The 25,341-nt window shown below is 37.0% G+C and overlaps 2 protein-coding genes across 3 annotated transcripts in view; one reads left to right on the top strand and one right to left on the bottom strand.

The window, feature by feature from the left end:
• The window catches only part of LOC108994897, a 37,945-nt gene extending 14,190 nt beyond the window's left edge, over nt 1-23,755 (top strand). The window contains exons 9-43 of one of the 2 annotated variants that reach the window (XM_035690517.1): nt 2,109-2,187; nt 3,402-3,480; nt 3,576-3,622; nt 3,778-3,972; nt 5,048-5,123; nt 6,986-7,066; nt 7,133-7,213; nt 8,023-8,099; nt 8,178-8,232; nt 8,333-8,381; nt 8,589-8,726; nt 9,705-9,786; nt 9,880-9,958; nt 10,837-10,883; nt 14,851-15,062; nt 15,569-15,656; nt 15,815-15,934; nt 16,044-16,162; nt 16,270-16,342; nt 16,451-16,570; nt 18,067-18,135; nt 18,257-18,427; nt 18,510-18,557; nt 18,696-18,837; nt 18,944-19,041; nt 19,455-19,599; nt 19,690-19,778; nt 19,868-19,978; nt 20,739-20,813; nt 21,762-21,827; nt 21,994-22,182; nt 22,276-22,386; nt 23,116-23,196; nt 23,326-23,507; nt 23,583-23,755. In XM_035690517.1, coding sequence (XP_035546410.1) covers nt 2,109-2,187; nt 3,402-3,480; nt 3,576-3,622; nt 3,778-3,972; nt 5,048-5,123; nt 6,986-7,066; nt 7,133-7,213; nt 8,023-8,099; nt 8,178-8,232; nt 8,333-8,381; nt 8,589-8,726; nt 9,705-9,786; nt 9,880-9,958; nt 10,837-10,883; nt 14,851-15,062; nt 15,569-15,656; nt 15,815-15,934; nt 16,044-16,162; nt 16,270-16,342; nt 16,451-16,570; nt 18,067-18,135; nt 18,257-18,427; nt 18,510-18,557; nt 18,696-18,837; nt 18,944-19,041; nt 19,455-19,599; nt 19,690-19,778; nt 19,868-19,978; nt 20,739-20,813; nt 21,762-21,827; nt 21,994-22,182; nt 22,276-22,386; nt 23,116-23,196; nt 23,326-23,505 — 3,472 coding nt within the window. In that variant the 3' untranslated portion in view covers nt 23,506-23,507; nt 23,583-23,755. Of the gene's footprint in view, nt 1-2,108; nt 2,188-3,401; nt 3,481-3,575; nt 3,623-3,777; nt 3,973-5,047; nt 5,124-6,985; nt 7,067-7,132; nt 7,214-8,022; nt 8,100-8,177; nt 8,233-8,332; nt 8,382-8,588; nt 8,727-9,704; nt 9,787-9,879; nt 9,959-10,836; nt 10,884-14,850; nt 15,063-15,568; nt 15,657-15,814; nt 15,935-16,043; nt 16,163-16,269; nt 16,343-16,450; nt 16,571-18,066; nt 18,136-18,256; nt 18,428-18,509; nt 18,558-18,695; nt 18,838-18,943; nt 19,042-19,454; nt 19,600-19,689; nt 19,779-19,867; nt 19,979-20,738; nt 20,814-21,761; nt 21,828-21,993; nt 22,183-22,275; nt 22,387-23,115; nt 23,197-23,325 lie in introns of both variants that reach the window. The other variant, XM_035690518.1, reaches the window with a different exon arrangement.
• Nucleotides 23,594-25,002, bottom strand: LOC108994899 (60S ribosomal protein L19-1-like). The gene is made up of 2 exons (XM_018970298.2): nt 24,584-25,002; nt 23,594-24,203 (listed from the first exon to the last, which is right to left on the bottom strand). The coding sequence occupies exons 1-2, from the start codon at nt 24,693-24,695 to the stop codon at nt 23,788-23,790; spliced, it is 528 nt and encodes a 175-aa protein (XP_018825843.1). The 5' UTR covers nt 24,696-25,002; the 3' UTR covers nt 23,594-23,787.
• Between the last annotated feature and the right edge of the window lie 339 nt (nt 25,003-25,341).

Genomic DNA, 25,341 nt, shown 5'->3' with positions numbered 1-25,341 from the left:
TTGAAAGCTGTAAGGCTGCGTTTGAATGTTGAATTGAGTTGAGTTGAGATGATAAAATATTGTTAGAATATTATTTTTTAATATTATTATTATTATTTTGGGATTTGAAAAAGTTGAATTGTTTATTATATTTTGTATTGGAATTTGAAAAAGTTGTAATAATGAGTTGAGATGAATTTATGAAACAAACGAAGCCGAATGATCTGCTACCGAATCATCCTTAGCCAAAAATGGGGAGGATCCAGAAAGGCTCTTTTTAAAGGTTGCGAAGTTTGAGCCTCATGAAAAGTTACTGTTCGACTCTTATCCTCGTATAATGTTTTGATAAGTAATAAGAATTTTAGTAAAAAGCATTCAAAGCAGGGGTGAAAATCGAAGCCTTCAGGGCGGTTTTTGGGCAAAAGCGACGCTAACCGACGTCTGAAAATAGGGAGGAGCAACCGACCTTAACCGGTCGATGGGGAGGAGGAAAATTGGCCATATCGAATCCGGCGGTTCTCTATTCCCCTAGCAGCGAGCTTCATTTGAGAGAATAAAGAAAGAGAGAGAGGGTTGCAGAGGAGAGAGAGAGAGAGAGAGAGAGAGAGAGTTGCAGAGGAGAAATTGAATTGGGGAAGAAGAGGGAAAGGGATCTGGGGAAGAAGACGATCCCATCTCGAAACGATGCCGTTTGTTTTAAAAGCAAATGGTGTCGTTTCACACATTTTTTTTTCATACATTTTGAATAAAATGACACTTGAATCGTTTCCATTATGTTTTGTATATGATAGGCGTAACACGACGCCGTTCCCTTAAACTTAAGTGGAACGGCGTCGTTTTGAGTAGGGTATATTAAAAAAAAAAGGTTTATTTGATCGGCAGGTTTAGCGGTCCGGTCTAGCTTAAACCGAGACCGAACCGCTGAACGTCGGTTTCTTCAAATTTCCACAGTATGCCGATTGGTTCTCCACTGGTTTCGGCTGGTTCTTGACGTGGCCGGTCGGTTCCCATTGTTGGCGGCTGGTTGCATCGGTTTTTGTTCACCCCTAATTCAAAGAGCCATCTGAATACAATGGCAAGTGAACAAGATACAAGAAAATCATGGAAACTGAACTCCCCATTAAAATCTATAGAAACTGTCCAAATGAGGAGAGTGTTGAAAAAGAAAGATGAGAGCTCCTCGATCTTTTCTTTGCGAAATTCAGAATTTCTATTATTCATTTCCCTCCAAATATATGAGGCATGCAGGAACCATTTTTCACACTACTGAAATTTGTGGGCTACCACTTAATCATCTCAAGATTTGAAAAGGTCCACTATGCCTCTAGGCATGATCCAAACCAAATCACCCCTGCTGAAAAAATCACCACTAAGCTCTGGCCACATTACAATGTAATAAAAGGTGATCCATAGATGTCCCAATCCTCTTCCACATGCAGCACCATCCAATCACATCAATGTGTCTTTTTCTTAGATTATTTGTGATGATAATCTTCCCTTGAGAGTCTACCCAAACAAAGATCAGCTCTCAGAGGTACATCAATCTGCCTTACTCTTCCAAGGGTTGTTATCACGAGGAAAGAAACATTATAGAAAGAGCGGACATTGAACATCTCTTTCTTGGAAGGGGGTCCAAAGCAGCTTGTCTTCACTTCCTGTTCTCAAACTAGTAGGGTACAACAGATTAAAAATGCAATAAAGGCCTCAACCTCCCAGTCATGAGCCATTCTAAAAAAGCTAACATTCCACTGAGTGAAATTCACTAGATGTCTCCAAAAGGTCCATTGAAGCATCCTTAGCACGAGTCACACTGTACACTTCCAAGCAAGCTTCTTTGAGAGCCCTACCACCACACCACAGACTATCCTTATACTATAAACTAGTTTTGTACACTTCCAAGCAAGCTTCTTTGGTAACTTGGACTGCTAAAAATTTTCCATTATAGGTTACGTTTTTGTACTAGTTATTGCTATTGTCATTATTCTGAGGATTCAAAGAAAACATTTAGCACTTTAAACTAATGCATTTACTTCCACGTACTATGCTACCACTAGAATGAAATTTCCATCAACACACTTTTTAATCTTTTTCCTGGGTTTGGGCTGGGGGGTTTATTTCTATGTTTGCAGGGTGTTCAAAAATCATGTTCCCCCATTGTTACGTGGTCATACCAAACGTCATGTTCTGAATACTTTTATTCAAAAGTTGGTAAGATATATTATCATCTGTCTTTTCGTGTTGTATGCACATCAGGTTGTTTTGGTTCTTATATTTCCTAGAGGCAAAACTTGCACCTCTAGTTAGTTTATTTTTCTCTTAGATCGCAAAGTCTGGAGCCTTACTAATTTATAAAGTGAATCTTACAGTGCTCAATTCAGACTATTAAGGTTGCATGAATCTGTTATATTCATAATTCCAGTGGAAGCTATCTATTAATTACACAATTATGCTGAAAAAAGCAACGAAGCATGAACTAAAGTTATAAATATAAAAAGCGAGAAATATGAATTTACCATGAATTGCCACATGGAGAAACAGTATATGCCAATAATTGAGAAACGGCAGCTGAACAAAGAATTTGCTGTGCGAAATCAAGAATGTGGTTGGATTAGAAATCTAATGGTCCAAAATGCTACCTTTTTTTATTAATGTAAATTGGTTTGCAATGGGAAAATGATGTAGCCTGAAATGTATGCTATTGGACCATTAGATTTCTAATCCAACCACATTCTTGATTTCGCACAGCATATTCTTTGTTCAGCTGCAGTTTCTCAATTATTGGCATATACTGTTTCTCCATGTGGCAATTCATGGTAAATTATAGTCATATTCTAATTAATTCAATTATAATTTTTTTTTATGAATAAGAAATTTTATTCATAAAAAAATTTAGGTGACTTTTATCTGTATGAGTATTTATGAATTTAATCTCAGTCATATTCTTTAAAACCAAATTATATTTCTGCAAATGCATCATTTATATCCAGAAATGATTAATAATCATAATAAGGTAATTGCTATGGATATATATCTAGACATTGTTCATTGAACTGGTGAAATATATAGCAATATAGCACATTTAAGAATGGTTGAATATCTTAGTTCTGGATTGTTTATTAATTTCGAAAGAGAAATATAAAGTTTTTAAAAAATGGACTTACATGATTACATCTGTGAAATATAGCTGATGTCATTTAACATGCAATATTGTGTGGCAGCTGTTAAGTTGATGTGCTGATATTGTCGGAAAGGTCTATCAAGTAGGACAAATAAAATGTTCGAATATTACAGAAATTCATGTACCAAATAATTGTACCAGTATGATTCTGGATAAAAAAAACTTTTGAATTTTCTGTCGTGTTAGTGCTGTCTAATATGTCATCAGTGCAGTACATGAGACTAACAGAGTTTCCATGTTCAAGGGGGTTATTTTGGATGTGGCCAAATCGCATACTTTTCCTCTTCCTCTTTTGGCAGTTGCTCATCAACAACTTAATCTTGGTACTGTCTAAACACAATATATTTTGGATTACATAATCTGATATTTGGAAGCCACCCGTTTCCTTCTTATCTACTTCACACATTTCCTTTTTCAGGACGTTCACATGTTTGCGGAGATGATGACAATGCCACACTTGTCAAGGTTATCTCCACAGAACTTTATTTACAAAATCTTCTGCAGAAAGTGTTTGTGGCTTGCTTTCTAAAGATGTTTCAAACATATTGTTTTGAGTTATGCTATTTCATTTGTCAATATCATTTTTTTCATTATTTTTGAAATGTATAATTCTTGTACAGGCTTGGGAAGAAGTCCTTGGAGTGAGAATTGCAGATGCAGCAAATGCAGAAATTTACAGTCCTGAGCAACTGGCACACCAAAATACTGGCAAATCTAGTGCTGTGAACAGAATTGGATTCATTGGTCTTGGAGCGATGGGATTTGGCATGGCAACTCATCTGCTGAGATCAAAATTTTGCGTCATTGGTTTTGATGTAATTCCCTATATTCAGTTCTTATTGGATTCTACTTGAAAGATTGAATTACTTGCATGAATCAGGACATCGGAATGATTAGTAACTGTTTCCTGTCCCTTCTTTTGCTTAACTTTCTCCATTTGGGATCTTTCCTGCTTCAAACTCTGAATATGTACTTGACTAATAAATTTTCCGATGCTATAATGTAATTATTGCAAAACTTGAGAATAAGAAGTGAAATGTCGCTGAAAAGTTTTTAACTAGCAGTCATGCAGCTTACTCTGGAATTAGTTAAAGACAGTCTTGCAGTTTATCAGAATCCTCATGTCCATATTATTTTATAAGTTCTCAGGGTGTTGAATCAAAACCAAATGACTTTGTTTCAGTTCTTTCTTTTTGAGGTAAGGAATACTGAATTGTCAATTTATGTGGTTTACATTTCAAAACCCTTTTACGTTCTATCTTTACGGTGGGAAGAGGTGATTACTTCTAAAACTGATGAAATTAGACAACTTAAGAAATTCATACCCAATATATATGTATATTTCTTAGAGGCATGAAGTGTTGTAGTAGTTATTCCTTTTAATTATCAAAAGTCATTATGCCGATGATTTACTTGATCCGTGTGATGGGGGCATGTTAACAGGTCCAGGTTTATTAAGGTAAAAGACATGTTGTGTTTACACGGTTTCTGGAATTCCTTGTCATAAAAAAATCATCAAGAGTCATATCGCTATTTGTCAGTTTATTTTATACTAAGTACATCATATCACTGGCTTTCTAAAATTCTACTCTTTTACGTGTTTTATGGTAACTTATTGCCTGGGCTAGAACTGATTCTAACCTCATGTTGTATTGTAACTGTGATGTGTTCGAGCGTCCACAGATAATTGTGCATGCATGACCATATTTAAGGATTTTTGGAGAATATATTTATGTATTTTTTGTTGTTTTGCGTGCATATTCATGTGGTCAGACAATGTTTTTCTTATTGTGCCTTTTGGTTAGAAATAAATATTTTGCTGCAAATTGAGATGATCATTATCAAATACCATCTTGATTAAATTATTTTTGCACCTTTCCTGGGATGCAGGTATATAAACCAACATTAACTCGATTTGCAGAAGCTGGTGGCTTGGTTGGCAACTCTCCTGCAGAAGTTTCTCAAGGTAATTGGGGACATGAAAAATGTACCTATATAAGCCACTATTGAATTATTTAATCATAGAATAAATATAAAATTTGATGGACATTTCTCACAATGTATAATTTCTTCTATTATGATGAAATCTTTTGAGAATGTAAATTTCCATAATTCAATTAGTTCAGCTTAGTGATAATTAGCTAAATCTTATCCATATAAACTAATTAACTTGTCAGCATTGTGTTTTGATTTACTGATTATTACTATTGAAAAGACGATTGGCATGAAGTACAACAAGATTTCTTTTACAAACACTTGTACCTTTGAAACAAAGAACTTTTCAATGAATATGGCACAAGTCCATTTTTGTTATCAGTGGGAGAAGCCCTGGACTTAGGATCTTGCTTCATAAAGCAGCAGCCTATCATCTACTACTTGTTTTTGTCTCTCTTGGAACCACAGAATATATTCCCATTATGAAACACAAGTTACATTGCAATTTGCATGGATACAACATTGCCCCAAAAATTAGGTAGTTGCTCTGGACCCTGACACATTAAGAAGTTGCCACTCTGACAGATAAAACTTCATAGTGATTAGATGGATCTGTAAAGTTTTAATTGTGAGCAAGTGGATACATCTGTAATTATTGGTTCTTTTCTTAATAGAGAGTCACCTTTCAGATTAGGTTATTCTTGCTCTTTTTTCTTTTGAAATCTTGTAAAATTTGGTGTGAGTTTGAATTTATATTCCTATGCGTCATATTGTAGGTGGGCCACTTTTTTTTCTTTTTCTGGGCATGGTGGGTGATATAGTTCATGCATTACATAAAGATACAGTTCATGCATATGCTTTACCTAATATGTCACCATGACTATATGGTAATTTCAGTGTCCATGACTGAAAATACTTCACAAGTCTTAGGGTTTTAGGTTCAACCATTTGTTATCTCTTGAAAGTGGAAATATGACCTTCAGTATTCTTGTAAGCCTCAGCCAACAACATTCCACAGATTACTTTTTTTTCCAATTCTTGCTTGCATTCCTGCATCAACCCAAATTAGAGGTTAGTTTTGTCTCTAATCACGAAACAATAGGGCGGTACTTTCATTCTGAAGCAAAGAGCCATCATAGTCGCAGGAATTTGTTCGCCATTGAAGTCTAACTTATCACTTCAGTTGTTTTATATAGCATGGTTGCTTGCAAAAGCAATCATCCCATATTAGAACTCACTTTATATGTTTGATATTTAAGTATTGAATGGGTGAACCCTAGTTAGGTACTTCTCATGTATACTTCCTGTGTACTTGGGCTATGCCTTCTCTTCTTATGAATAAAACTTCTTGGTTACCTATAAAAAAAAGTATTGAATGGTATTTATAAAAGATGCTAGCATTACCAAGATCTAGAATGCTTTAAAATTCACCAGACCTGTCGGTAGGATAAAACAGCAATCCCAAGACTAGCTTTCCCTGATAATGTATATTGTGAAATGAAGGCACCATAACATATCCAGAGTAATTAGTGTTACTATTTTTATTGGCTAAGCACAACCCCGTACAGATTGATGTGAAATAAAGAACATGGACAGAACTAATGTGGACCTAAAGATATATTCCTGTATGAGTTGCTATGCGTTTTGTACCAAAACATCCATAACAAAATAGGTGTATATATGTTTAAATGAGCTGTAGCCTATTGAGTGTGAACTGCATTCTCTGTTTCACTTGTTAATTTCAGTTGCTCTAGAATTTAAAAAAAAAAAAAAAAAAAAATTGGACATGTAAATGTGTTGTTAGTTGTTTGTGTGAGCAAAACGTTTGCAACTATTTTCAAATTCTTTTGTGGAGCATGAGTTTTTTTGTTTGTGGCACATTTTGCGTTCCAGATGTTGATGTGCTTGTAGTTATGGTCACAAATGAAGCTCAAGCTGAGAGTGTTTTATATGGAGAGTTTGGAGCAGTTTCAGGTACACAACTTTAAGTATACCACTTCCAATCTGGAACACTGCTGACCTTATTTTTGTGTTTTATAGCCCTTCCCTCTGGAGCATCAATTATCATTTCATCCACCGTTTCTCTTGGATTTGTGAGCCAACTAGAGCAACGTTTGCTAAGTATGTCCTTTATATGCAGAATTTTATCTGTTTTCTTTTATGCAGAATGAAAAATGCTACCTTTTCTCTCTAAACATTGTTGTTTATTTTACCCAGCCAAGTTTTTTCAGCGTTTATGCATATCTTTTTGTGGTGTTAGCTTATGCTAAGACTGCTAAAGATTGATAAAATCTCATTCTTATAGATTGTTAAGTCACTAATTGTCCCTAAAGTTCAAGCTGGTGACAAATGTTGATTTAATAACTTTATGAATAATTTAACACTTCCCCCGCATATGTGGTCCCAAATTCTCTTTTAATTGTGGGACTCAACACAATCAGTATTTAACTTAAATGGGAGGCATAATGCGTAGTCAGGTTTGAATTCAGAAACTTTGCTTTGTTTATCATGTTAAATCACTAGTTGAAGTGTATTACTTCTCTGGTACCTGTTATTATTCTGAGCTTAGTTGGAAAATGAGAACATCAAATTGCATCCCCAAACATAACTAGGTTTTGGTTAGAATGCTTGATGTAAAGCTTCAAGAAATGTATTTATGTAATATGGTAATTTCTAATCTCGACACTTCAATGTTCACTACCACAATAAATTTTATCGCTACTTCGGTACTCCCCAAGTGCTGCTGAACATGAGATTATAATGTTTGGAATGATTGCAAATTGTTATTTTCATTTAAATCCTATGATAGGTAGAGGAAAAGGCTGCTAATTGAAGGGTAATCTTATAATTCTCTGTCTGAATGTTAAGCATGTTTATACGCTGCGCTTTTTTAATGTGTTAGTATAATGATCAATTTACAAATGTCTTAGATGAAGGCAAGGGTTTGAAATTGGTGGATGCTCCTGTTTCTGGTGGTGTTAAGAGGGCCTCTACAGGAACACTTACGGTGTGCAAGGCCCCCTCCCCATCTTTTTATTTATGAAAATAGCTCTTTTGTTGTGTGAAATTTCACTATCCTTTTCAGATAATGGCTTCTGGTACAGATGAAGCTCTTAAGAGTACTGGTTTAGTTCTTGCAGGTAAGAAGCACACTTAGGAAATTCATCTGGGAAGCTTCTACTCTTGGGCTGTGGTGATTCCTTATTAACTTTGTGACTGATACTTGGCTTTCATGTACAGCATTGAGTGAGAAGCTTTATATTATCAAAGGAGGTTGTGGAGCTGGAAGGTACCTGTTACTCAAATTGGTCGAAGTTGGTCCCCATATATTATACTGTCTTTCTTCTAATTATAAGTCCATAGACACATGCATCCTTATGTCTGCAAAATTAGAAAAAATAATAATGTATCTATTCATCTCCATTTGCATGTTGAGTCTGATTATGATGGGAAAGTAATTTTTTACTACTTTGTACTTCCGTATTTTGTTCTCTAGTGGTGTAAAGATGGTTAATCAACTGCTTGCTGGAGTTCATATAGCCTCAGGAGCTGAGGCAATGGCATTTGGAGCTCGATTGGGTCTTAATACAAGACTGTTGTTTGATGTCATCACAAATAGTGGGGGAACATCCTGGTATGTATCTTTGACTTTGTAATGAAATATTTAAAAAAAAACATATTCTGTAGTGATTGTAAAGTTTTTAAAATATGCATTTTTTTGCTTTGCCAACCTAGGTATGAGCACTCATTAATATTGAATATGAATAATGCATTAGATCAATTGGTACTCTTTTGAAGCTATGCACTTAAGTCTTCTCTTTTGGCTTTAACCAAAAATTTGAACATTTGGCAGTCCGGTGAAAGAATTAAGCTCCACATTATAGGGTGTGACCTTGATTGTGGGTATATGGACTGATTGAATTCTCCCCTATTGGCTTAAGCTTTTGGATAGGAAGCTTTGATATTGTCTTAGAGCCCAGTTTGTTGTTATTTGACTCCTTGTGCTTGGCTTGTTTGGTTATATGATTCTGTCTTCGGTACAGTTAGGTTTGTTGAGCCCTTAGGTGATTTTGTCTGTTTCTGTTGGTTTAGCACTTGAGTGGTGTAGGAAAAATTAGTTCCAGAATGGTTGCTTGGGGTGGCTGGAATTCCACAAAATAAGTTCCAGTGACATATTTTGTGACTCAAAATAGCCTCTTTTAAGTAAATTTTGAGTCACAAAATGCATGTGCAGTCCCAAGTTTATGTCAAGAAAGCTCTATGCTGAGGCGTCTATTTGGTTGCCCAACTTAATGGACTTAATTAAATGTGATGTACACATTCTTTATTCTGCGTGAAGAGTTGCATGCCATCTAACAACCCATTAGGAAGAATTTTGAGGTTATTGAGAACCTTGAATGAAAGGTCAAGTTTACTCCATATCTTTTCATTCTGTATTTGACTGGATCAGGCTTTGGTCTCTTCCTTCCTATTCAATTTATGTTTTGTACTGAGAGATACCCATAAAAAAATATTTTGTACTGAGATATGAAGCCTCATTAGTTGTGTCCAAGATTAGTTGTTCATTTTCATATATCTATAAATCAAGCTTGAGCAAATGGTTCCATTTCAGGATGTTTGAAAATCGTGTTCCGCATATGCTGGATGGTGATTATACACCATACTCTGCACTTGACATCTTTGTGAAAGACCTGGTTCGGCCAACCTCTGCATTTTTTTTTTATCTGCAAACTACTTATTTGACCAAAAGTCATCATGAGGTTAATAAGGATTATAATCATCTACAGGGCATTGTTTCTCGTGAATGTTCCTCCCTTAAAGTTTCCCTTCACGTTGCCACTGTCGCACATCAACTGTTCCTGTCAGGTGCTGTTTAGTTTTCCAATTTATTTAATATTACATAGTCGTATACCTCTCTGTTTTACAGTCTTCAACATCCAGAAGACATTTTGCTTCAATCATCATGGAACCTAAACTAGACTTAAATTTTTATTCTAATCTGTACTATAGATAGGCGTGTGTGTAATGCGCGCGCGCATATAAACACACCTAAGAGAGAGAGAGAAGTGTTGCAAATCTCTTAGGAGTCCTCAAGATCTGAGACACTTGTCATTAACATATGAAACTTTTTCTTCTTTCACAAAATCAACACAAACTTCTTGCAGACAAAAGAATTCTTTTAGATTTTACCCTGTTGCCTGCCTCCTTGCACATCTTTTATTAAATGTTTGCTTTACATCTACATTTCCTTAGCTATGTGACTGTCCAGATGAGCTGGCCCAGTCCAGCCTTTTAATTATGGCAACTACACATCTAAATAATTGAGGCACTTATATATGATATGGACTTCTGTCACTTCTCTTCTCAAAAAACTCTCAAGATTTTCTGAACCATTTTTCTTGTCTTAAATATATATCTGTGGTAGTAACCTGAGCAAACAATATTTTTCTACCATATGGAAGACTGCACTTTTTCAAAAGGCCAATACGTAAACTTCTTTAATTCAAGATACGAAACAATAAAACTCAGCTTCAATATTGTTTTGTATCTTGAACTTTATCTTTCATATGGCGGAAACAAAACGTGCCAGAAGATAACACTCAAGATCATTTGTATGATGCGAACCACAGAAAGCCTTTCATTGTCAGTATATATGTAAATATATATATTTACGATTGTTGCATGCATGACTTTTGAGTTGTTAGCTAGCAAATCAGTAACACTATGGTTTTACGACTGAGCAGGTTCTGCTGCAGGCTGGGGCCGCCAAGATGATGCTGGTGTTGTAAAGGTATGGGCAAGTTGTGCCATGCTTTCGATTGCAATTGAGGAAACATGGTACATAGACTGTGGGAGGACGATTTTTTTTTTTTTTGACAAGTAATCGATAATATTATTAATAGAGATAGGCAAAGTCCAAGTACACAAGATGATATACAAGAGATAAAACCTATCTAGGTACACGTAAGGGAAGCTAGAAAGTCATGAACATTCAGGCCATTAAAATCTAAAGCAATGGCCCATAGAAATAAAGTATGGAAAAACAGAGTTCTAAATTCCTCTGGCGACCGCTCCTTGTTTTCGAAAGTCCAATCATTGCGCTCTTGCCATATACACCACATGATACAGATTGAGATCATTTTCCACACCACCTTAATTTGTTGAACTCCTCTCGGAAGTGTCCAACTGGCCAATAGATCAACTACAGTTGTCGGCATAACAAAGGATAACTCTACTCGACTGAAGACTTGCACCCACAAGGCTCTAGTTGTCTTACAATGTAACAAGAGGTGTTCCACTGTCTCACCAGATCTCTTGCACATGCAACACCAGTCTAGTATAACTATCTGTCGCTTCCTCAGGTTGTTGGTAGTCAAAATCTTCCCCAAAGCTGCTATCCATGTAAAGAAGACTGTTTTTGGAGGCACCTTATTTCTCCAAATTCTCCTACATGGGAACTGAATAGTTGCGGCTTGGGAAAGGGCCTTATAGAAGGATCGAACTGAGAAGATGCCCTTACCCGCTGGAGTCCACCACAACCTATCAGCTTGTTGTCTATTTGGTTTCATAGAATATAAGAGGCTAAAAAAAGCCTCAAAGGTGTCTACTTCCCAATGTTGTGCCGCTCTACTAAATGTGACGTTCCACTGCACTTGGTCCATTGATATAAGCATGAGGTCCTCAATGGACGCTTCCTGATTGCGAGCCACTCAGAAAACAGCTGGAAAGACATCCTTTAGAGCCTCATTCCCACACCAAATGTCCCTCCAAAACTGACCCCCTCCCCAACATCAATTTAGAATGGCAAATAAAATCCCCCCACCCACGCCTAATGTGTTTCCAAATCCCCACACCACTTGCCCCATTTACCTCTTTGGTGCACCAGTGAACACCCCAAAAGCTTCCATATTTACAATCAATCACTAGTTTCCATAGAGCTTCTATCTCCATGTTATACCTCTATAGCCACTTTCCAAACAAGGCCGGATTGAATGTTCTCAAATTCTTTATACCCAACCCACCTGACGAGATTGGTCTACACACCTTATCCCAGCTGACCAAGTGGAGTTTGAATTCATCCCCTATCCCACTCCATAAGAAATCATGATACAATTTCTCAATCCGAGCCGCTACATTGACAGGCAATTGGAGCAAAGATAGGAAGTATGTGGGTAAGTTAGAAAGGGTGCTCTTGATGAGAGTTAACCGGCCACCTTTCGACAAATATAGTCTCTTCCACCCCGCCAATTTCTTTCCTATCTTATCAATAACTGAATCCCATATAGATGAGGCCCTAGCGGCAGCCCCCAAAGGCAATCCCAAGTAGGTAATGGGAAGAGAAGCTACCTTGCACCCAAGAATGCTAGCTAGCTGCCTAGTGTTACGGTCTCCACTGGCACTAACTCTGACTTGTCAAAATTAACTTTCAAGCCTGATGCTGCTTCGAAGCATAATAACAAAGCCTACAATGCCCTCAACTGGTTGTGATCTGCCTCACATGATAAGAGCGTGTCATCTGTAAAAAGTAAATGAGACAAAGTAATAATGCCCCTATTGGGGTCACCAATCGGAAAACCAGCCACAAATCCATGCGTGACCACCGCCGATATCATCCTACTCAAGGCCTCCATAACGATAACAAAGAGAAGTGGGGATAGAGGATCTCCTTGCCTTAGACCTCGAGAGCTGTTGAAGAAGCCAGCCGGGCAGCCATTAATCAAGACTGAGAATCTGGCCGTAGAGATACACCAACTGATCCAAGTACGCCATCTAACCCCAAAGTCGCATCTCTCCAACAAATACAAGAGGAAATCCTAGTTTACATGGTCATTTGCCTTTTCCATATCTAGTTTGCAAAGAATCCCTGCGGAGCCAGCCTTTAATATGCTATCTAGGGCCCTCGTTCGCTATAAGGACTGAATCCAGAATTTATCGACCCCTAACAAATGCATTTTGTGGCTTTGTAATAATTTTGCCTAGAACCACCCCTAATCTATTGGCAAGAACCTTGGAGATAATTTTATACACCCCATTCACCAGGCTGATGGGTCAAAAATCTTTAACCTCAGATGCTCCAATCTTCTTAGGGATCAATGCAATAAAAGTGGCATTTAGGCTTTTTTCAAACTTTCCAACCAAGGATACTTCCTGAAACACATTCATTATGTCCACTTTTACTACCTCCCAACAAGATTGGAAGAAATCCATCGAGAAGCCATCTGGACCTGGAACTTTATCTTTAACCATACGTCTCATTACATCATACACTTCCTCCTCTTCAAAAGGCGTCTCCAACCCCGACGCTTCCTGGGGCTCAATAGTATCAAAACCAAGACCATCCAGCTTTGGCCTTCATCCCTCACATTCTATAAGCAGTTGTTCATAGAAATCTACCACATGGTCACGAATCAATGGGGCCTCCTTACACTCCATACCATTAATATTCAACATTTCAATGGTATTATTTCTTTTATGAGAGTTAGCAACTCTATGGAAGAACTTTGTACTTCGATCCCCTTCTTTCAGCCACAATGCTCTCGACTTCTGGCGCCAAGAAATCTCCTCTGATGATAATACTCTTTCTAATTTTGAAACCAACTCTGCCTTGCGCAATATCTCTTCTAGTAAAAGGGCTCTAGACTCAAGTATCCGCTCAAACTGTTGCAACTCCTCCTCCACCATGAATTTCTTTTGCTCCCCCTATATCTCTAAAGGATTGTGTGTTCCAAAGCTTAAGGTCATTTTTCAAAGCTTTTAGTTTACAAGCTAGGATGTATGAGGGGTTACTATAGAACTGGTAAGAAGACCACCATTGCCTAACCTTATCCACAAAGCCTTCACTTTTCAGCCAGATGTTTTCAAACTTGAAGTATCGGTGCCCGCTTCGAATGCCACCAGAATCCAACAAGATAGGAAAAGATCCGAGCAAAGACGTGGCAGCATGTTTTGGCACACCTCCGGGTATTGCACCTCCCACTCCGGTGAGATTAGAAATCTGTCCAGCCGGGACTATGTCTGATTATTCGACCAAGTAAAGGAGTCCCCCAAAAGAGGAATATCCAATAAGTTTAACTCAAAGATACAATCTGAGAACTCTATTATTGCAGGTCGCATCCTACTCTTGCCAGACCGTTCACTAGGGGATCTGATGACATTAAAATCCCCTCCTATACACCAAGGAAGCTCCCACCAGCTATGTAACCCAGCAAGTTCCTCCCATAAGATTATTTCAAAAGATTCAAATGATTAGCCTTTTTTCCATATGCTTTCTCAGCCAGAAGCCTTTTATTTTTGACTTACTGTTGCAGCTCATATTGATTGCATAAAGGTTTAAAATCTGGAAAGAGCTTTCCAACTACCTTATAAAGATGATACAACAATCATTCAGGGTGTTATAAGTGAATAATTGTGTATAGCCTTAATTTCCCCCATTATCTTAAGTTAGTACGGTACTAAATGATATTGAATAACATATGATAATTTCTTTGTATAGCCTTTTTATGCCTCTCTGCTGCTTGCTTGAAATGTTGTGGTGATTTAAACTGGAGTATCGTTAGGTAATATCATGAAGAACACCCACCCGATCTCTGACTACTGAAACTTCAGTGTTTTTGTTTCTTATCTTTATGCTTTTTTATCCCTTTTCTAACTTTATCCAATTTTAGTGCACAATATAAAGTTATTTAAATCTAAAACGATCAGCTAATGTTTGAAATCCAACAGTTACAGGTTTAACTGCAATAAGTATATTTCCACAGGTTTATGAGACGCTCACAGGTGTAACTGTCGAAGGAAAGCCTCCTGTTCTTAAGAAAGAAGTTCTCTTGAAATCTCTTCCAGCTGAATGGCCACTAGATCCCATTGATGACATACAAAAGCTGAATCAGAACAATTCTAAGACTCTGGTTGTTCTAGATGATGATCCAACTGGCACACAAACTGTTCATGATATTGAGGTTCTAACAGAATGGTGAGTCTCTTTAATTGTTCTTATATTTTATAATTGATAAGGCAAATGTACAATCTAGATGCTATCAGAAGGTAAGCTAGTGACAAATGGATATTTAAAATGATTTCAGAGTAGTGGTCTTGAGTTCAAAGTTACCCCCCCACTCTGCTCTGTCTTTCATCTCGATAAAATATTTCCCATATTGCCAATCAAAAAATATTTCCCATATTGGGCCCAATTATTAGGTTTACTCTAGCTCACATGTGTATGAAAGTGTAAGAAGATAAATTAAATAATCAAATTCATCTTTTCCCATCATTTTAAGCTAGCTGAACAATTGGTGATTTAACACTACAGAACAAGTTATTATAAGTTAAAAACTATAAAAGTGACTGCATTTTTATTGCATAATTAGGCAACTTCAAATATTCAGTGCTTCATAGAAGCCGTGTGTACTGTTTTGTTTGTTACTCAATAGAACCTTCCTAAAGATGAATTTCAAGCTATTTTCACATTTTTTATTGCAGGACTGTTGAGTCACTTGTAGCCCAGTTCAGAAAAAATCCCAAGTGTTTTTTCATTTTGACCAACTCTAGGTCACTAAGTTCTGAAAAGGTAAAGATCTCATTGTATCATCCAATCTTCAAAGCTTGTTTCTAATTCAAAGAAGAAAACAGATCCTTATTAAAAGTCAACTTTCTGCTTTAAGAAGCGTCTTAGTACTGTGGTTGTTTCAGACTTGTAATCCTTAATTTGAAACGAAATTTTTACAGGCCAGTGCATTGATTAAAGATATCTGCAGAAACATACATACTGCAGCTAATTCAGCTGAGAACAATGGTTATACAGTAGTTTTGAGAGGTGATTCAACTTTACGTGGTCATTTTCCAGAGGCAAGGACAAGAACTTAAACTAGAATTTTATTTTCGAGTAAATGGGATTGAGACTGACTTATTCAATTCACATTGTAACATGGGATTTCCTGTTTTTTTTTTTTTTTAGGAAGCTGATGCCGCTGTTTCGGTATTGGGTGAGATGGATGCTTGGATCATTTGCCCTTTTTTTCTTCAAGGAGGGCGTTACACTATTGAAGATATACACTACGTTGCAGATTCTGATAAGTATGCTTTTATGTGTTTTTCTTTTTTTTTTTTTTAATTTGTGCTCTTATTGCAGTTAATCATGATTAGATGTTAATTTATTACTCTATGGATGATGTTATCATTAGACTTATCCCTGCTGGGGACACTGAGTTTGCTAAAGATGCTGCTTTTGGCTACAAATCTTCAAACCTACGTGAGGTCAAACATTTTTTCTTTTTGTCTGTTTGGAATGCATGGCCATTGATTCATGCTATTGATGAATAGATTTAGTTGTAACTGTGCACCTTCTTGATCTTTTAAATATAGTGGGTGGAAGAGAAGACAGGAGGCCGCATACCAGCCAGCGGTGTAATGTCTATTTCTATACAACTTTTAAGGAAAGGTGGACCAGAGGCTGTTTTTGAGCATCTTTCCAGTCTGCCAAAGGTACATAATATTGTGAAGACGTGCACATGAGCACACCATCACTAAAAGAGAAACACATTCACCACAGACACATTGGTTGAATGGTTTAAGTTAGGGCTGTTCAAACTCAATCATGTTGCAACCCAACCCGGTTCAACGTGTTGGCGTCAGGCATGTGTTGGCTTGGGTGGTGTGAAATACAAAACCAAAATCCAAAGCCTGTTGAGCCAGATTAGGGTTGACAAAATTCTGGACCAATCCCACCTGAACAAATAATAATAATTAGGCCTAGTCAAGCCCATCCATCATGTTCTTCACCTGTTGCAGAAGAGCCATCTGTGCTATCCTCGGATGGCACCTACCTTAGTCTCCTTTGGTTCACCCATTGTCAACCCTAGGGAGAAACATTGCTTTAATCCTTATGGAGAAACATTGGTAATTGAGTGATAAATGAAAACAAATGCTTTCAATAGAACTGATGAGGAATTTAAATGAATATGCTTAATGTACAAACTAACTCGGCTTCCTTTGTTTGGTACTTGTTAGTATATCAAGTTAAATAATTAATTTAGATTAGGACCATATTATGTTTTGACAAAATAGTGGGGCTCTGTAATAAAATGGACTCACTAATATTATAGAGTTTCTATGGGATATAGCAGGAAACATTGGAGACTTGGTGTTTGGGGCGGTGAGGCACAATACCCCAGGGTATCCATGTGGTTCTGCCACTGTCTAGAGTATCATATTTGATAGTAACAACTAGCCATACATGGAGGAAGTTTGAATATCAGTTATGAACTGGTGTTTCATGTGCAAGAAGAGCAAGGAAACAATCAGTCACTAATTGCTGCATTCCGAAGTAGCTAGAAGAGTTTGTGCCTTGTTGTTCAATATTTTCGGCTTTGCTTGGATGATCCCTCGAAGGGTCGTGGAATTACTGGTTGTTTGGAGAAGCCAGAGTGTGGGTCACTACAGCGTGAAAGCTTGGTGGCTTGTTCCTTCATGACTGATGTGTTGCTTTTGGATAAAATGGAATGTGTGATACTTTGAAGACTGTGAGAAGACAGTGGAGGATCTTAATTCCTTACTGCTAAAATGTTGTATATGGATGCCAGTTCAGAGTAGCTTTGGCTCCCCTAGTTTTTATTTTTCCCGTTTCTATTGGGTGCTTTCTCTCGCATACACCTTTGGTACTCTTAATGAAGTTTGAATTTCTTAAATAGAAAAACACTAACAACTAGCCAACATGGGGCAAGTTGCAAGTTTGTTGCTTAAAGTTTTATGAGGCGTCCTTAGTAATTAGCAATGGGTGTACTCAAGTCATGGAAATGATATTATTTCCAGGTACCATGTTTAATGTACCTCACTTCTTAATTTAAGAAGTTTCTACTGCATGAAGCTGTTGGTTACAATCCCATTTGTCTTCTCTATCTCTCTCTCTCTTTTTTGGAGAAAAAGTTACAAACTAATACTAGGTTTTCTCTGAAGTGGTTCTGGTTTATTACATGAAACAGGGGTCGACATGTATAGTTAATGCAGCTAGTGAAAGAGACATGGCTGTATTTGCAGCTGGAATGATCAAGGTAAAATGTCCTGCTATTATTGTGATCTTTCTGTTTTTCCATTACAATGGTTTTGAGTCCTCTTTGTAATGTTTTCCTAAAAAATTGGTACATCCCTTGATAAGCCATGTTGAATTGACAGGCAGAATTGAAGGGAATGCGTTTCCTATGTCGTACTGCTGCTAGTTTTGTTTCTACTCGTGTTGGAATTATTCCAAAAGCTCCAATTTTGCCAAAGGATCTAGGAATAAACAAAGAAAGGAACGGTGGTCTCATAGTTGTGGGGTCATATGTTCCTAAAACAACTAAACAGGTCGAAATGGTGAATTATGGAGATTTCTGTTTCTTGCTTTCTCCAATATTGATATCTCTATTTGGGTATGTCCTCCTAATAGGTTGAAGAGCTTAGATTACAATGTGGCGAGATCCTGAAAACCATTGAGGTGATCCAAACACTAACTTTCCTTTTATGTCACGGATTTGTGTTAATTATGTCTCTTTGCATGAAAATTTACGTGCCCATCATTTTGAATTATACTTGTTTATAAACGTTTTGAAATACCGTCTTTGCAAAAAAATAGGTTTCTGTTGATAAGCTTGCAATGAGATCAGTTGAGGAGAGGAAAGAGGAGATCAGCAGAGCAGCCGAACTGGCAGATTGTTTTCTTAGGGCTCGTGAGGATACTCTAATATTGACCAGTCGGGAGCTCATCACTGGAAAAAGTTTGTTTCATGTTCCTTTTGTTTTACTTTCTGTCATATTTTAAGACAATGAGTGTTCTTGTTCCCCCCCTTCTCTTTCAAGTGCTAATTCATTTTCATTGGACAGCTCCTTCCGAGAGTTTGGAGATCAACTTCAAAGTGAGCTCTGCTCTGGTTGAAATTGTTAGGCAGATCACTACAAAACCTCGTTACATTCTTGCAAAGGTACTTCTAATATCAAATAACCAAATGCTCCTCTTTTTTACTTTACTGAAATGGCTATTGACCATTAAATCGGAATGGCCTTTTTTTCTGCATTAGCCAAACAACTATTTTCTTTTCCAATTTTCCTAATCATTATTTTTCTAAGTAGAGAGTCAATGGAATGAAGTAACCAAGAAATAACCAGAACTTACAGTGAATGTGAACTACTTGCAGTCGAACCACTTAAACTTGCTTGTGCAGTTTTTTTTTTTTCTCTCTTTCTTCTTGCTCTTCAACTTTCTACCATGGCCATATAGCCATACTTTCTTAATTTATTGTTCAAGCTTTAGTAAAAAAGTCTTGAGTTGTTTGGGGGCTGGTTTCCAAGTCCTCAATTTCAAGTGCCATGTACTGAATACAGTACTCTCTTTTAGGGTGGAATCACTTCATCAGATCTTGCTACAAAAGCGCTTGAAGCAAAATGTGCCAAGATAGTTGGACAAGCACTGCCGGGTGTTCCTTTGTGGCAGTTGGGTCCTGAAAGTAGACATCCAGGAGTTCCATACATTGTTTTCCCTGGTGAAAATGAATTCTTATTTGGTTTCAAGTTGTATAACGTTTTCTTGAAAGTTTTATTTGTATCTTACTTTGAAAATTTACTTTACATAGGTAATGTTGGTGACAGTAAAGCACTGGCAGAAGTCGTGAAATCATGGGCTCGTCCAGTGAGACTTCCATCAACAAAAGAGCTTCTTTCTGTAATGGCCTTAAACCTATAGTTGAGGATTTCATGACTACCTTTTTCCTCTGATACTGAAAAAAAAAAAAAAAAATCTTCCGCATGCAGAAAGCGGAAAAGGGGGGATATGCTGTTGGAGCGTTCAATGTTTACAATTTGGAAGGAGTTGAGGCAGTTGTTGCTGCTGCTGACGAAGAACAAAGTCCTGCCATTTTACAGGTTAGGAGTAGTCAATTTAGAAGATGAATATTCTGGCTAGGGTGGCTTAGAAACATCTTGTGTTGATTGTGTCCGTGATTTGTGATAACAGTTGAGTTTGCAAAGCTCAAGCATGGTCATGTGATTTTAGACGGAACTTCCTAAGATCTAGAGGTGGCTGCTATACTTTTTATGTCAGTTTCCTGGTTGCTAGGCCATATGTGGTTAACTTTTTTTTTCGATTGGGTTTTTTTTGTTGGGGGTGGGGGAGTTCCTGTGATAGCTCTTTCCGTCCATCAGATCTCTTCTCTGAAACTCAAAAATTAACCAAAGTTTAAGGTTGTATCAAGCATATGTGATCATCTGCACAAGCTCGTAAACCGTAATAGTCAATTTTTGTGGGTGCACAGTTACAAGGAATAAGAAGGTATCAAAAGTTTAAGGCTGGTTGTCAATTTGTAAAGGACTATCACAACATACATATACTATATCTATGTAAGGACTCGAGAGCAATTTTTACAATGTAATATTGAGGGTGGATGGAGCTGGTTCTGCTCTACTTAAGATGTTTCTCTTCACTGTTCTAACACGTTTATTTCTCTTGGATGACTAGCCCATTTCATGATTCTCTATCTCTCGTTGTTTTCTCCACGATTTTTTTTTTCCTTGTTTCTTGCATCTACCCCAACATCTAGCAAATACAGAAGGAACTGACTATATAAATTTCTAAAAGCTCACCCATATTGTCCCAACAAAATTTGCTGCCTTTGTTCTTTTCCAGATTCATCCCGGTGCCTTCAAGCAAGGAGGAATTCCTTTGGTTGCTTGCTGTGTCTCTGCTGCTAGGCAAGCCAGTGTAAGTGCCATTTTCATATGCTTAACAAAAGAGGAAAGTAAAAGGGGGCAAAACGTAAAGCTCTGAAAGGTTGTAAAAAAAAGAGGAATAAATAATATTTGCAGATTGAGTGAAAAGCACTGAAAGATGAAAGGCAAGGGTTTTCCTAGAATGCCTATCAATCACTTAAAATACTCAAAAACTGAAGGTTAAGCTTGGCAAAAACATCCTGTTTGGCTTAATACAAAGATAGATGCCTCAGTTTACCTTGGATGTGGCATTCTTTTTATAGATTGGTTATGCAGCTTCACAGTTATTCAGAGGTATATGTGCACCACATTCTGCTGAATTCATTTTGTTCTACCTTCATTGCTTCTCTTTTGGGGCAGTAGTATTTGATTTTTGGTAATTTTTCTCTATATAATTCTGCTTTCGGTAAAAGGTGATGGACGGGTAAGAATTTTCTTTTCTCAGTGAATAGCTTCTTCCTTTAAAGAAGAAGAAGAAATGCTGGATGTGTACGTTTCTTTTAATTAACGAAATTGTTTTTACCAAAAAATTAAAGGAATAAAGAAAATAAGCCATTTTGTTATATGGTATAGATTATCAAGAATGTGTGGAGAAAATAAAAGACCAAACAAACTACATAATAATAAGCCATCTGTGTATTGAACACATATGATTAGGAGGACTGATGCAGCACATTCTGGAAAACGATTCTCTCATAGCCCAAATACCAGAGCACTTAGTAAAATGCGAGCCCATTGTTGTACTGCAAGTCTGTAACCCTTTCAAATCTTTCCAAGAGGTTTACAATGCCAAACTTTGTACCTCTTTATACTTAAAGGTAAAATGTGCTGATGTGATTGCCTACACATGTAAACCAATACCTGTCATGTGATAACTTAGTGCTGCCATTTATATGAAGGTGTAGAAGGCAATGCTTAAGTGCTTATAAATGAATGGCAGGTTCCCATTACTGTTCACTTTGATCACGGAACTTCAAAGCAAGATCTTGTGGAAGCCCTTGAATTGGTAAATCTCTCTTTTTCTTTTTTGTTTTTATTATCCAACTCACCTTTTTTCTATCACCACATGCGATTAGTGTTTTGCATTGTGTGATGTCAGATTTCAATCTAGTTTATTTCCAATAAATTAATAACTAATAGTCAGATTGTGTTTCTTGAATCAACCTTACCAGGGATTTGATTCAGCTATGGCAGATGGTTCACATCTTTCATTCAAGGACAACGTATTATACACTAGGTTCATATCATTATTGGCTCACTCAAAAGGTATGCTGGTAGAAGCTGAACTGGGGAGATTGTCAGGAACAGAGGATGACTTGACTGTTGAAGATTATGAAGCCAGACTGACTGATGTTCATCAGGTTACTTATCATTCAAATTGGCTAAAATCAGATTTCCTTTTTTTTTCTACTTATTGTTGCCAAACTCATTTAAATCGATCTCATGTATTTTAGGCTCAAGAATTCATTGATGAGACTGGCATAGATGCTTTGGCAGTATGTATTGGAAATGTCCATGGAAAATACCCTGCAAGTGGCCCACATCTCAGACTTGACTTGCTTGAGGTAATGGATATCTATAAATACACCTCATAGTTTTACCATCAATTGGGGTTAAATTTTAAAATACTTGCTGACTTGTGTGTAAATTAGTGTGACCTCATAAAAGGGTTGCTGCATTTCATTGTTGTAGGGTTATTGGGTTACACGGTGTGGATTGAAGTTTTTATTGTAATTTAAACGGGTGTCATTAAAGATATTCAACATAGGTTAGTACAGTCCACCTGCTTATAATAAATTTGACGTCGACTTAAAGCTACTAAGGGCTGTGTCCCAAACACATTGCCTATAAATTGTCTGCTTTGCTGGCATGCAAATATGTGAAATTTTCAAGCAAAAATTTTTCCCTTCACATATTCTAAAACTAATTCCAATTGTTCTTGGCCACACCATTAACAGAGAACCCTAACAATTACGGTGCTACAGAGTACCCGGTTCATTCAATACAGGTGTTGAAGATTTATGTATCTTCTAAGCCATACTTGACTTTCTCATATATTCCAATGTTTTTATTCAGATTCGTTTCTTCATTTCAGAAGAAACTTAATAATCACATTTTTATTTTTATTTTGTTTATGTTTTTGCTCTCTTTTTGTTTTTGTTTTTTGTTGGTCTTTTCCTTTTCTTCAAGTCGGAAAGGAAAGGAACATGGTTTTACCTTTTGGGATTGACTCAATAATCCTCGACCTCATCCATATCAATTAGTTTACTCATTGTACTTCCTTCCACATTAAGGATTTGCACGCTTTGTGCTTGAAGAAGGGAGTTTTCCTGGTGCTCCATGGAGCTTCTGGCTTACCCAAGGAACTCATCAAGGTACAACTCAAACTTATACCAAATTCCAAAAACTAAATAGATTTGTGTTCACTTTCAAAGACCAAGGATTTCATGTGTAAATGTTCAACTAAATTAGTGACTGGTTTTGATGTTGAATGCCTTGAACAGGGTTGTATAGAGAGGGGGGTCACAAAGTTCAATGTGAACACTGAAGTTCGGAAAGCTTACATGGATTCACTCAACACCCCAAGTAAAGATCTGGTCAATGTTATGGCATCTGCAAAGGAAGCCATGAAAGCTGTGGTTGCAGAGAAGATGCGTCTATTTGGTTCATCAGGCAAAGCATGATGGTAACCATCTATTACTTAATTACTTGGTTATTTATTTCTTTTGTTCTTCCTGAATTTTATTTTTTGGCCATGAAGAAGTTGTTTTGTCATCCTTTTCGGAACATGGGTATTTTGCTCCTACGAAGACGCGATCAAGCGTCCCATTATTTTATTATCGACGTGGTGATATTATCTTTATGTAAACTGATGTGGCAAACTTCGACATCAGCAGTGTGATTGGTATGTCAATAAAGAGGTTTACAAATAAATTTTTTCTTTTATCATTAAATAAGAATTTGTGTTATGAGTAGCAAATACTATTGAAGAATGATTTCTCTCTAGTGTTCTTCTTGACACAATCTTTCCACTTTGCTTTCATGGACTGTTCGGCCTTGACCTTGTGAATGTTCTCCACAAGCACTCGTTTATTCTTGAAAACATTTCCCTTCACCCTCACGTACATGTCATGGTACATGTGCTTGTCAATCTTCTCCACCTCTCGATACTTCCGAAGCAAGCGCCGCAGCACTCTCATCCGCCGCATCCACAACGTCTTCAATGGCTGCCTTGCCTCTTTTGTTCCTTTTCGCTTTCCATGTCCTGAGTGCCTACCTTTTGTTTCTGCTTCCTTTGCTTCCCTGCACCGTGCCCTTGAATGGATTATCTTCTGTTTCTTTATTATGTAACCATCCCTCACCAGCTTTCTTATGTTCATCCCTGCAATCCTCATAGTAAGGGTTGTTTCCATGAGCATTGAAAACAAATACAACTCCTTTCTACAATGTTAAAACTGTTACAAAAGCTCAAATTAATAGAAAAACGATGGATTCAATATCACCAAGGGACAAGGATATATGATGCCGCAAATAGGCCGATAATAGTATGTAATCCTTCACTTTGAGTTAGCAAAAACAAATGTCTCCTTGCATAATTTGGATTCAAAACATGCATTATTTAGACATGAATGTGTCGAATTACATATCCATCGGTCAATGAGTGAACTATTATCTCTCTAGTAACTTGTTGATTTTACATTGGTGATAACACATCAAACAATAATAGCTCAAGTAAGAAGAGGTTGCAGAAAATAGACATACTTGAATTGGCCATGGAAATATCGTGGGTCTCCTTGGGATCGAGCCATACTTTTATTTTACCACATTTGAGTACCCTGGAGGCCAGCCGCTTCTGCAGCCTCAGAGACACCATTGCTACAAAGGTTTCTTTTTGTCTGTTGCTTAAAAAAAAGAAGATGAAGAAGAGGAGAGAGTAGAGGGGGATTCTGATTCACAAAAGCCCCTCAAATCCTGTAAAAGATGGATGGCTTTCTATCTGCCAAAAGGCTTCATCAATTTATATAGGACAAGGTGTGACTACTTCTCTTCTTCTGCATTATGATCAAAAGATAAAAGAATTAAAACTATTTTAGATGTCCCACTTGTTACTTGGGAAGCAAGTTGATCCATCTCCATATAGTTTGTTTGAATGTTAAGACCCTTATTTTAAAAGTCAATAACTCTGTTTCTTTTCTTGGGGACAAAGTTTGAGCCAAGTAAAACATATGATCCAATTTAAAATGCAGCTACAAATGATCTAATCACATAGCTAGCCCTGTTTGATAGTGAGCTGAGATGAGATGAGTTAAGACGAAAGTTAAAAATTGAATAAAATATTTTTAAAATATTATTTTTTAATATTATTATTATTTTGGGATTTGAAAAAGTTGAGTTATTTATTATACTTTTTATGAAAATTTGAAAAAATTGTAATGATTCGATGAGATGAGTTGAGATCACTGTTGTATCCAAACCGGATAGCTAATTTGAGAGCACTCAACTCAATCATCTTGGTAGAA

Source organism: Juglans regia, chromosome 6, assembly GCF_001411555.2.
Source record: "Juglans regia cultivar Chandler chromosome 6, Walnut 2.0, whole genome shotgun sequence".
NCBI classification, from domain to species: Eukaryota; Viridiplantae; Streptophyta; class Magnoliopsida; order Fagales; family Juglandaceae; genus Juglans; species Juglans regia.
The sequence above is the reverse complement of the archived record's forward strand: the minus strand, read 5'-3'. Positions and strand labels throughout refer to the sequence as shown.

Bases quoted from the DNA above. Each gene is read 5' to 3' on its own strand.
- LOC108994899 (XM_018970298.2), bottom strand. From the start codon at position 24,695: ATGGTGTCTCTGAGGCTGCAGAAGCGGCTGGCCTCCAGGGTACTCAAA. The intron at 24,204-24,583 runs GTATGTCTATTT...TGAGGATTGCAG, and splicing joins TATTTCCATGGCCAATTCAA to GGATGAACATAAGAAAGCTG.